This window comes from Kryptolebias marmoratus, linkage group LG9 (assembly GCF_001649575.2).
Source record: "Kryptolebias marmoratus isolate JLee-2015 linkage group LG9, ASM164957v2, whole genome shotgun sequence".
Classification (NCBI taxonomy): Eukaryota; Metazoa; Chordata; class Actinopteri; order Cyprinodontiformes; family Rivulidae; genus Kryptolebias; species Kryptolebias marmoratus.
In genome coordinates this window covers 19,646,312-19,658,304 of record NC_051438.1, presented here as the reverse complement: position 1 = coordinate 19,658,304, position 11,993 = coordinate 19,646,312, and the positions used below count along the sequence as shown (strand labels likewise).

Genomic DNA, 11,993 nt, shown 5'->3' with positions numbered 1-11,993 from the left:
TTAAATATTAAAAAGACATACTAGAGCTGCTGTCACCAAAGGAAATTAACTTGATTTAATCTATCTTTACCTCGCAATAATGTCTTAATTAATTTTTCATAAACGAGGCACAGATTATATCAGGTCGTCTGTTAAAATGTTTGCCTCCCTCCAGTTTTATGATTGGAAATAATAAACTTGTTTTAAAATTACCTACCTATGTTAACGCAACTGTGTACGATACTATATTAAGACATGCTGTGTAATAATACAGCACGTTAATGTAAGTTTGAAATAACAAAACATTTGCTTGTTTTGGCCAGGCTTTCTAGGTATTTGTATGATGCACTACATAATTGTTTCTGTTGCAAAAAAGAAATTTTAAACCAAATGCTTTTTGGGGAGAATCACTCGGACTTTCAACACCCAGTCCGGTGAAGAAAAGCATTTATTTGGTCCCAAGAAGTAGGTTCTGGTCACAGTCATACAATTTATTTACAGACATATTTTTATTTTATTAGCTTTTTGAGAGAAAGATATTTTGTAATGTAGATCTGCCTGCTGAGCGCCATCCGGTGGCGGAACAGATTATTTCAGGGGTAACTACTATCGGCACGACACCTGTCAAAACTGTTGTTATTGCGGGGGAACGCAATAATATTTTTCCTCAAAATGTTCCTTACGAGGCTACGTAAGTTCTACACTTTTAGGGAAAGTGAAGTATTTTCAAGTTATTTTTAACCACAGACATACGTATTTATGTCTGTTTTTAACTCTCGGTATTTCGTCGCTCGACGATGACGTCATCGATTCATTTATTTTCCTTTTTTTTTCATCATGGCGGCGGAGGGCTCTGAGGAGATAAGCGGCAACGGAGAGCTGGAAGAGACTTTAGGTAGTTTTATTTATGACTTCAAAGTCCAGAGTTTGTTGCAGTTTTTACACACATTGCTGTGTTTACGACTGTGTCTCTGGTGTTTTAAATAAAGCCGCGTATCGGGAACAATTCTAGGATGAAAACACGAGACGCTAGGCTAAGCTAAACTACACAACCAGCAGCAGCATAGCTGTTCTTTCCCACACTCACTCTGTTTCAAGTGTTTTTAATGACCGAACCAGTTCTCTGCAAACCCAGTTAAATGTAATTCCTATTTTTTTTTTATTCTGAAGACCAGCCACAGTACTGCGTGGGTTTTGCCCTCTTTTTTAGTACTTTCATTTGGGACAGATTTGTTTTCACATGATTTATCAATAATGTCTTCAAAAAATTAAGTATATTTACCATACTTTAACAATGATGTGCAGTAAAGGGAAACATGCAGTGATTTTTGCATCAGAATTTAAACTTAACCTTATGGAGTGATGAGCATATTAAGAAAAGTTTAGAAAAATGCATATACTGTCTTTTTTTTCTAGTTGCATAAATATCCCCTTTGCATTAACCTAGTAAACTGGATAACCTTAAGAGATGCTGTATAGTTCATTCAACTCCTGAATCAGGTGTGATGGAGCAGGGAAACAACTAAAATATGCAGGATAGTGGCCCTTGAGGACCAGGATTGGACACCACTGGTATGACCATAGCTGATTTAAAAGTGTTAATTGGTGTAAACACGTCAGCTCAGGGGTCTGCTATGTGTGGTCTGTTGTTAAAAGAAGCTAAAAATGATTCTAAGTTATACCGTTGAACAGTAATTTTTATTTATTTATCTTTTCCAGCCATGGATGTCCCTGATGTTCCACCGCCGCCTCCACCTGAGATGTCAGAGAAGAATGGCGGTGCAGCTGTGGCTCCCGAGGCTCCTGCAGGTCCTGATGCTGTTTCCTACTCCGTGGCTCAAACTACAGTGTACGAGGAAGGGGACGGGCTACCTGCGGACTTTGAACGTCTGTGGAAGGCCGCACACGACAATCCTCAGGACTTTACCAGCTGGACGGATCTGCTGCAATACTGCGAGCAAGAGGTGTGTGTTTGTGTGTGTGAGCCACTGGAGCTAATTTATTATCAGTCAGAACTGCTTTAAGGTGGTAGCATTACATACAAATTGGATCTTTATTTTCTCAGGGCCACATCACAGCTTCACGCAGAGCACTAGAGGCCTTTCTCGTCCGTTACCCGCTTTGCTACGGTTACTGGAAAAAGTTTGCTGACCTAGAGCGCCGCGCTGGGTACAACGATAAAGCAGAGGAGGTAAAACGGGATGGCCTCACATTTCTGTTCTTCACACTGTGTATCAAACGAGTGTATTTTATACCGACACAAAGCAGTTAACATTCGTGGCTGTGCTAGGTGTGTATTCAGGGTCTTCAGGGGATTCCCCTGAGTGTAGATCTGTGGATCCACTACATTAATCTTCTGCTGGGGACACTGGACATGAACCTGCCCGATTCACCCAGGCGGATACGCAGGTGAACAGAACTTCACCCACACATCCGCAGCTGACTGGTTGAAACTCTCTAGCATACATTTTTGACCTTTTGGAGCAGCTCAGCTTTAATTCTTAAAACTTAACGTTCATCTTTATTTCCAGTCATTTCAGTGCCTTTGTTTTCTAAAATGTCGAGCAGGATTTGGTGCAGAACAACAGAAAACAGTTTTGTTTTATTTCAAACCCTCAGTGTGTTCGAGAACGCAGTTGCAGCAGCTGGTCTGGACTTCCACTCAGATCGACTTTGGGATCTCTACGTAGAGTGGGAAAAGGAGCAGGGGAACACGAAGAACGCAGCAGCCGTCCTGGACAGAGTCCTCAAAGTCCCCACCCAGCTCTACAACACCCACTACGACAAGTAAGACCACCGTATTTCTGTGAGCATCACGATCAGCACTTTGTGAATAAAAAATTAAATGTTCTGGACCAAATACTGAGTATTCTCTTCATTCTTAATTTGTCTTTTTTTTCCTGTGTCCTCCGCTCTGCCTGGTCTCAGGTTTAAAGAGCACCTGAACAATAATCCACCTAAAGAGGTGCTTTCCTCTGAGGAGTACGAGGAGCTAAGGACGTTTTGCCGACAGAGCCAGAAGGCTGAGCGTGCAGAACAGGCTCAGGAGGTAGAGGAGGAGAGGCCACCGGGCGAGGAAGAGCCCGCCACACCTGAGGGCACAGACTCAGTAAGTGGTATCCATAAAACAATTATTCTCCGCAGTTCTAGTCAAAGGATACATTGACATCAGTGAAATATGCTTCTGTACCTCCCCCAAATCAGGAATCAACCAACTAACCTTTTGGTTGTAATAACTGGATGATTACGTCTCTTCAGATACGGAGCTTTAATGATTTCTTTCAGCTAGAACTGATGAAATGTAAAAAACGAAATGTAAAAGTAGATTTTTTATTTTCTTATTGTGTTTAGGAGGAACTAATGCAGAAAATAAGGGAACAGGTGTTACTTCGCAGGGACAAAGTGTACCAGGACAACGAGGGAGAAGTTCGTAAGAGATGGCACTTTGAAGATGCTGTAAGTTTCTGCTGGTTTATTTATTTTACTTTATTTCTTAACTGTTCCTTGTCTTTGTCTTTGGTAAGATAATACTTGCTTTACAACTTGGGTATGAACTAAAGTTTCAAAAGTCTTTCAACCTGAAGTTTGGTTCTTCACAGAAAGGTGTTTTTTTTGTTCTACGTGACTCAAATTTTGCTTTTATTCTGCAAAAGCTCGATTCAGGTTCTGTAACTGAATCATAAATAAGCATCAAGTTTCTCAGATACATCTTTGGAAGCAGTTTTTAAAAAAGTGAAGTGTTTTAAAACTTCTGACTTTAACCAGTCATTTATAAAAGTTTTAACAGTTTATGCACATCCTGTTTTCGTTCTCTTATAACAGATCAAGCGGCCGTATTTTCACGTCAAGCCGCTGGACCGCCACCAGCTCCGGGCCTGGCACTCCTACCTGGACTGGGAGATCTCTGAGCTCAACGGGGACACCAAAGATCCTGCACAAGGCGAACACACACATGGTGAGGATCCCCCGTCTGTGCTGGATAATCGTTTTTCTGAGTTTTTTTCTGAATCTGTAATTTGTTTTCTTTTTTAATCGTTTCACAGTAGAACCAAACCAGGAAGCTACAGAGGATTCAGAGGTCGCAGCCCAGAATCAGGAAGCATCAGAGCGCGACGCGGTTGCCCGTGACGACCACAGAGTTTGCATCCTGTTTGAGCGCTGCCTAATCGCCTGTGCTCTGTATGAGGAGTGCTGGATGAGGGTAAGAAGTGTTCAGACAAAGCTTGCACTTCTTTACAGTTTAGTCTGAGTCGTTATCAGATGTGAGGGTGACGACGCGTGACGCGTACCTGCGTGTGTTCAGTACGTTCAGTACCTGGAGCCGCACAGCGTGGATGAGGCCCGAGCTGTTTACAAACGAGCCTGTGAGATCCACCTCCCCAACAAACCCAACATCCACATGCAGTGGGCCACCTTCGAGGAAAGGCACGGTACGACGAAACACCAGCGCGTCTTTATTCTCCTAAACGCTCGTAAATATCTCAGATCTTTCCTGTGGACAGCTGGTGACACGGGAAAGCACTAAAAAGTTTTAAATTCTTTTAGTTATCCTCGTGTTTACTGCCTCTCCTTCTCTAACAGGTGACCTGACGGAGGCTCGGCGAGTGCTGGAGGCCCTGGAGAAAAGCCTTCCCGGTTTGGCGGTTGTACGTCTCCACAGGGCCGCTTTGGAGAGGCGGGCGGGCCAGCTGGAGCAGTCGGAGGCCTTGCTGACGGAGGCGGTGGCAGAATCCAAAGAAAAGCCCACGTTACATGCCTTCTACTCCATCAAGCTGGCCCGTCTGCTGCTGAAAGTGGGCAGAAACCCCAGCCAAGCCCGCAGCGTTTTACAGGAAGCGCTGGAAATTAGTCCGGTGAGATGATTGACGTCCACAATAACTGCCGTTATAAATAAGCAAATGGGTGACTTTTCAATTTCTCGTTGTTTTGGAGTCACGCTCCATCTTAATTTCTCACCTCCTGTCCTGTCAGGACAATGACAAACTACACTTGAACCTGTTGGAGCTGGAGGCGTCCGGCGACCCCTGGGCCTCAGCTGAGGCCGTGCGGGAATGTGTGACGCGAGCCCTGGCGGCCCCTCTCACCTCACACGCCAAGCTGCTTTTGTCACAGAGAGGCCTTCAGTTCGCCGAGGATTACAGCAGCTCCATCCAGAGGTCGGACTTCAGCATCAGCCTCCCACCCCCCCTGAATAAAACACATTTCAGATCACCCTGAAAGCCGCCGCGATCGTCTGAATGAGAACCTTCCCTTTTCTGTGTGTTCCCGTGCTCTGCAGTGTGCTGTCTGTGTATGAGGTGCACCAGAAACTGCTGGACGAGCTGGGAGGAACAAAGAGAGAAGCTGAGAACGGGTGAGACGGGAAGGAAAAACTGAAACAGAAAGGGTAGAAAGAAACATTTTTGTGAGAATTAAAGTAGTTAATAATAAATGGTTTCAGCAAGGTGATATTAGTTATTTTAGTCATTATAAATCTGTCCCTGAAAATCTAACACAGCTCTACTTTTCCAAACCACTGCATGTTGAAGGAAGACATCTAATGAGACTTAAAGGCCCTTATCTTTTAAAATAACCTCTACTGGAGGGTATTGTTAATTCTGAGTCTAATTTATTATCCAACATGGCTCCACAGTTACTGACTTGTCTCCTGGTGCGAACCTGGAGCTGTTTTTACAAAAATACTTTTTATAGTAAAGAAATTTTGCATCTTTTTTTTTTTTTTTTAATATTTGCTTCAAAACAGTTGGTAAAACTCAGCGTGACTTTCTGAGGGTTCGTTTCTTTGTTCTGGTCCTTTAAGAGATGAGGATCCACAAAAGATGATGAAAAGCGACGACGGCTCGTCTGCCGCTGCGTCCGAACAAGCCCCGCCCGCCATGCCGCACGTCCCCATCACCACGCCGCCCCCGTCGATGGTGGGCGCCGACGCGAGCGCACAGGCCGGATACGGAGCGTACAGCAGCTGGTATCAGGTAGAACCTTGGCTCGTTTTAAAATCATAGCTTATATAATTTATTAATTCACCTGAAAAGGTTTCAGAGACAGAGCTGGGATGACTTTTTGTGTTTTTTTTGCTCCTTTCAAGCAACCTCAGTACGGCAGCTACGGGAGCTACGGCTACCAGAACGCCTGGAACTACAACCAGTCTTATTATCCACCCAGTTAAAGAGCCTCGGCGTGTGCGGAGGCGGTTTGAGCCAGATAAACAGACTTAACCACACAGACCCGCAAGTCCCCGCTGATAAAACGTATCCCAGCATCCCGCAGTCCTCCCCGTCCTTCCTCTGGATTATCTCAGTCCTAAATTTGTGAAAATGAGAGGAGAGGAGCTCATTAAGTGTCCTCGTTTCTGAGGGATTTTTAAGTAGATGGAAATATGACAAAAGGAAACCGTGACTTGTTTTCAGTACTGTTTGCATTTTAATCAGAATTATTTTCGTATTTGTTGGCAATTCAGCCCCTTTGCTCGTGTTTTAAAGTCATCCACTGTATCCAACTTTACCTTTTATTGTACTATTATTATTATTATTATTATGTACCATTCCTCTGTGTTGGCTGTGTTTTCTATTGTATATAAGTGTTTTACAGTGCCACTAAAGTGCTTTTTTTAGGTTGTTTGTGGGGGTGAAAGGTCACAGGTGGACAGGGCTGTGGCCTGCACATATTTAAATTTTACTATACAGAACAGTACAAATTGAAGAGAATGACAAATGTTTAAAAAAATAAAAAATAAAAGCGCTTGTTTGAAAGGTGGGTGCAAAAAACAACGAGGACGCTAAAATTCTCATTTTTGATTTTTTTCCTAGCCAAGCTGGACGCAGCCTTTTACACAAGGAGGAAAACAGAGAAAACTATACACAAACTCTACATGAATGTGTTTACTTTGACAACTGAGCACTATAGTTTTAGGCAAAAGTCCAAACTGATATAAATAATTCATTTTAAGATGCTGGAGAGACTTTTTCTGAAATAGAAAACTTGTTGGCATTAGTTGAGTTTATTTCTAGGTTTAAATGTCTTTAAACACGATAAGAGATTTTTAAAAAAACTAGTTAGTCCACCAAATCAATTGACCAGGTCAGCTTTATTGTAAGTGGGTTCTTTGTAACCTTGTATACATACGTGTCAACAGATCTGAACTCCTTTAAAAAATGTCACAAAATCAGGAAGATCACGAGGATTAAACTTAAGGCCCTTTCAGAACCATTTCACAAGTTCTCATGTAGTAATTTAGGAATCAAGTTGAATTTAAACAACTTTCTGTGTTTACTTTTTTATGTGTTGTTGAACTGTATTATTATTTTTTTTGAAGTATCAGTCAGAAGCCAGCTTTTTTTTTTTATCCTTTTTTGATTGGTAAAAAGTCAAGGTCCAACTCATTTTCATGAAGCTTCTCTGCGAATTCTGCATTTCAGCCACTCTTTACGAGACGCTCTTCCTCGTGTCTGAACGCAGCTTGGGTTTGGTTCGCTGGCAGCCCTGTTCCTGGATCAGTCTGTGTCTGGAGTCGATGTAGTGGAAGTGGTGAGGTAGGCTCACAGAGCAGATCCGTCTCTTCTTACTTTTTGGTAACAACCAGCACAGCTGAAGGCACCAAACCTGAGCAAACGGGGGGAGGGGGAAAGAATTACAATACAAGGCTGATCAGAGCGTTCTGTGTATCTGCTCATATATGAAGCTGTTTAATATTACGCGGGAATCACTTCTGAACGAATAAACCCGCTCTGACGAAGACCTGCTCACCCAGCTCTTTGAGGGGCTTCTCCATGTCCAGTTCAGTGTAGACGTGACGGGGGTAAGGTGACAGCAGCGTAAAGTCCTGGCCCTCGGGCGTGTTGCCGTTCATCTGGATGTAGACGCGCACGGCCGCCAGCGGCTCCTGGGCCTTGAAGACCGTCGTGATCGTGGAGCCGTCCAGAAGACGAACCTGGGGACGGATCGGCAGAGAAATGAGAACGAATAAAGACTCTTTAAAGCATAACTCAGTCCGTCTCATCTTGCCTCTGAGGAAACTGATATCATCCTCTACAAGTAAAACCAGCTGATTTTACTTTGAAGCTTCAAAAAAATCCATACATTAACAATTTAGATTTTACCTGTGACCATAAACTGACATATTTACCTACTATAACTAGAAAATGTTGCCATTTTTCTTTTTCCTTTTGGTTGATAACTACGTGTTGTCAGCTGTAATTTACAGATAAACCAACAAGCACAACTTTAGAAAGTTTGAGGTGTTTTGCAGGACAGAGAAAAGTGGTAAAACTCTACAGTTCGCCCTGTTCATCCTCGTGCAAACGCCGCGTTGTACGGAGAGATGCGGATATAAAAAGCGTGAGGTCTGAACCTGTATCCTCGACTCGTCGTACTCTTTCTTGGTGGGCGGAGGGCCCTGACCGGTGGGCGATGACGGGCTGGGTAAAGTCGGCTGCGACGATGCAGCCGCGCTCGAAGACGCGCCACCTCCAAACTGAACCACGAGGCACAAAAAAAAAAAAAAGGCAGCAATAAGAGTTACAGACTAACTCTGTCTAGAAAGAACAAGAAAAAGCAAACATGATCGCTGGCTGATGTACCTTTTGTGCTCTCTCCTCTCGGTCTCTTGCTATTTTCTCTTTAACCCTTTGCCTGACAAGAACAAACAAGAGTTAAAAACCTTAAGAACCACTGTAATAGTCGGGAAAAAAATCTATGCAATCAACGTCTTCATGTAAAATACTCAGATAATTTCAATTAAAATGTTATTATAGAAATTGTGTTCAACGAGGAACACAAAACTCTACTAAGCACATATAGTGTCAGTCTGAAGTGTCTGCTATGAATCAATGAAGTTGTTTACAAGAATTAAACCACAGTTACAGCAAAGTTTTCACATAAATCTCTGGACTGAAAGGTGGCAAGGAATGCTGGGCCTTAAAATCAAAGTGGATCCAAACTTTTTTTTTTCTTTACCCAAAGATGTAAGTTTTACAACGAGATCTGACCTAGCCATTTTGTCTTCCATCTTCTCTCTCCTCCGCTGGTCAGCAAGTTTCTTCATGTCATCGTCCTGGATCTTCTGACGGATCTGCTGCAGCTCTTGGCCCTGTTTCCGTCGCTGTTTCTCCCTCTCCACCTCCTCCGCTCTCTCGCGCTCTCGTCTCTCGGCCTGCTTCACCCGCATCAGCTCCTCTAGCCTTAAAAACAAAAAACAGAGATGACCCAGGTATAAACGAACAGCCTGGTGTTATAACTGACCTCCACATAAACGCCGTGACATCGGTCACACTGACTCTGACCTTTTGACTTGGTCGCGTTTGTCCTCTTCGGTCATCGGCCGCTTCGAAGTCTCCATGTTCTCATCGTTGCTGTTGTCTCCATCTGCATTTCCTGAAAGCAAAATAATTACTTAAGGCAGTGACAACAAAAAAAGAGAAACAGAGTAATATATAAGGGGCATGATGTGTGTCCTTGTCAACTTAAAATTAAGGAAAAGGCTCGTAATGAGATCATCTTAATGACCCAATAAAAAACACCTCACTCAACATCAACACAGTAAATCTGTAGCTCAAAACACATACAGAAACAACCTGAACAGACTACGGTACTTGAACTATCTTGGTCAAAGTTAAGAAAATAAAAAGAAGTTTCCGAAAGAGCTAAAGAGACAAACTGCTTTCTTACGTTCAGTATAAATTAAAAAGGACTTTTTTCACTCATTAGCTCTAAAAATGAAATTACCAGATTGAAATTATGTTGTTTTTTCAAATACAGAAATAAAATATATCATTACACACACAATATCATTACACTTTGGATGTCAAAGTCGTAGCCATAATGTCATAAATATCCCAACAAAATGTTTACTTGCAGAAACATTTTCATTGTTTGGACATTACTTGGTCCGCTTAACCTTCATGCTTCCCTTACAGTACCACGATACTCGGATTCCCCTCCCTAAAAGCACAACAAGCCCTGACCTTCGGGGGTTTGCTGCTCTACGTTGGACTCGGCTGCTTCTCCCAGGACGTTCCCCTCAGGAGGCACATAGGGCTCGTCGATGTCTGGGTCGTTCTCGTGTTCCATTAACCTAAAGAAAGCGGATCAGAAAGATGGAGAGCAGCCAAACTACGTTATTAGTTATTCCTCAGAGCGTGATTTAAACCAGCACCACTGAGCTCTTCTTTACTTTGCTTCTAACTGGGTATAAATTAAACACCCCACTGTGTGTTCACAGTGGTCATGACACTCTGAGCAGCCACTAATGTGCCATCCGTGTACACAGACCGGCCACCGGTCCGATAGTTTTCAACCCATATCTACAGTTTTAAGTGTGTCAGTGTCCGTGCCGGCACAAACAAGTTGTTGCTGCATCTGCAGGTGATGATTCACGGATTGAGAAAATCACTGTTTAATTTCAGCTCAGCTCCTTTGGAACATCGGCAACTCTAAAGCCAAAAAATCTTATCATGCTTTGCAACGAAAAGGGAAACTCACCGATTCGCACGAACAGGAAAAATGACCAGAGTTGGCTGACTTACAGGGGAAGACAGGAATGAAGCGGTGACAGGTAACTACAGTAATTTGTTTATTTTAAGGTTTCCTGTCAGACTCACCAGTCCATGGCTTGCTCTATTCCCTGGTTTCCTGATTTGGCCACAGCTTTCTCCCTGAAAAAAGTGAGACGTAAAACAGTTTTGCTTTCACTTGTTTAGAAGCCAAAGTTGAAACCTGAGTAAATAAAGTCTATGTTCAGGTTTTGTGTCACTCACGCTCTGTTTTTGTCGAAGCCCATCTCCAACAGGCTCTCTAGAGTTGTTAGCTCTGCCATGTTGACCTGAAACAACGCAGGTTTGTTTTACAATTTCATCCACTTTAATTCTGCCACATTTACTTCTAATGAGGGTAAATAAAAGACTCGCGAACTCGATACAAACGCTCCTTTCTATTGTTGCTCATTTTGACATAAAGCTACAACATTCCCGTATGTTTGTAGAAAAACCACAACGGCAATAAATATTAACCTTTCCTCGAGAAATCGTTTTTTAATGCCAGCTCCTCAGTTTTTAGTCAACACTTAGCAACAATGCTAATAGCTGAAATTAGCATTGTCGCTGCTAACGAAGCTAGCTTCGCTGGATACAACGACTAAAACGATCTGGTTAGTAAACCGCAACCTGACTGGATAATATTTATTTATCTTACACGTAAAGAGAACAAGTAAGTTTCATTAATGCTTTAAAAAATATTATTTATTAATGGTAATACTCGTGAAGAGAAACGCTGTTTGGCTACTCACATCAGTCTACACCACTTCAACAGTACGGAAAGCCAAGTGGGTCAAAAAGAACGACGTAAAATATAATTTTTTTTTTTTTTTTACCGCTTTTGAAGTTTTTCATTATTATTATTATTATTATTATTATTATTATTATTAGTAGTAGTAGTAGTAGTAGTAGTAGTAGTAGTAGTAGTAGTAGTAACAGTAATAATATTAATACCAGTATGACTATTATCTTACCCTTATCTTCAAATTCATCTAAGTAAGTTATAATTTAAACAAAAGCTGGATTTGGCCAATTTCATATTTAATCTCAATATTTTTGAACTACAGGGTTCATCATCATGAGCAGAGACAAGTTAATTAAATGGATTCATACCTGTCATGAATTGTTTTTTCACAAAATCTGTCATAGATCCAGATATTTAACACCACACTAAATGCTAAAACAATACTGAAAATGATATAAACATCGTAATTTGTAGATATATTTTGACCAAAATGGACAGTAAACTTATTCTCCCACTCAGATGTTTTGATCTTTAAAAGTGTGAAATGTTGGCTTTGAATTTATTTTAACTACTCTGTTGAAATTGGTTACATGTTTGACTTTTTCTTCAATGTAAATGACTGTAGAGGAAACTAAGCGTCCATGACATGTTAGTTTTCTTTGCCCACAGGTCTGTCTCTCTCCGTGGGCTGGCAGCTTCTCTCTGCATAAAAAAGCAGATGTAAACCCCGAGTCACGTGGGAA

At 42.0% G+C, this 11,993-nt stretch overlaps 2 protein-coding genes across 3 annotated transcripts; one reads left to right on the top strand and one right to left on the bottom strand.

Moving 5' to 3' along the window:
• The first annotated feature begins 745 nt into the window (after positions 1 to 745).
• On the top strand, positions 746 to 6,746 carry si:ch211-114c17.1 (pre-mRNA-processing factor 39). Of its 2 annotated transcripts, none has more exons than XM_017408249.3 (15): positions 746 to 874; positions 1,699 to 1,943; positions 2,045 to 2,170; positions 2,270 to 2,388; positions 2,599 to 2,766; positions 2,908 to 3,088; positions 3,331 to 3,435; positions 3,802 to 3,934; positions 4,026 to 4,180; positions 4,283 to 4,409; positions 4,561 to 4,832; positions 4,951 to 5,135; positions 5,258 to 5,332; positions 5,780 to 5,951; positions 6,065 to 6,746. In XM_017408249.3, the coding sequence occupies exons 1-15, from the start codon at positions 817 to 819 to the stop codon at positions 6,143 to 6,145; spliced, it is 2,202 nt and encodes a 733-aa protein (XP_017263738.1). In that variant the 5' UTR covers positions 746 to 816; the 3' UTR covers positions 6,146 to 6,746. The 2 variants fall into 2 exon arrangements, with proteins under 2 accessions (XP_017263738.1, XP_017263737.1); XM_017408248.3 differs by having other exon boundaries at positions 4,023 to 4,180.
• Positions 6,747 to 7,249: 503 nt separating this feature from the next.
• ubxn1 (UBX domain protein 1) lies at positions 7,250 to 11,309 on the bottom strand. Its single transcript, XM_017408251.2, has 10 exons — positions 11,258 to 11,309; positions 10,731 to 10,795; positions 10,575 to 10,628; positions 9,939 to 10,048; positions 9,258 to 9,348; positions 8,964 to 9,155; positions 8,556 to 8,607; positions 8,327 to 8,449; positions 7,723 to 7,906; positions 7,250 to 7,578 (listed from the first exon to the last, which is right to left on the bottom strand). The coding sequence occupies exons 2-10, from the start codon at positions 10,787 to 10,789 to the stop codon at positions 7,538 to 7,540; spliced, it is 906 nt and encodes a 301-aa protein (XP_017263740.1). The 5' UTR covers positions 10,790 to 10,795; positions 11,258 to 11,309; the 3' UTR covers positions 7,250 to 7,537.
• Between the last annotated feature and the right edge of the window lie 684 nt (positions 11,310 to 11,993).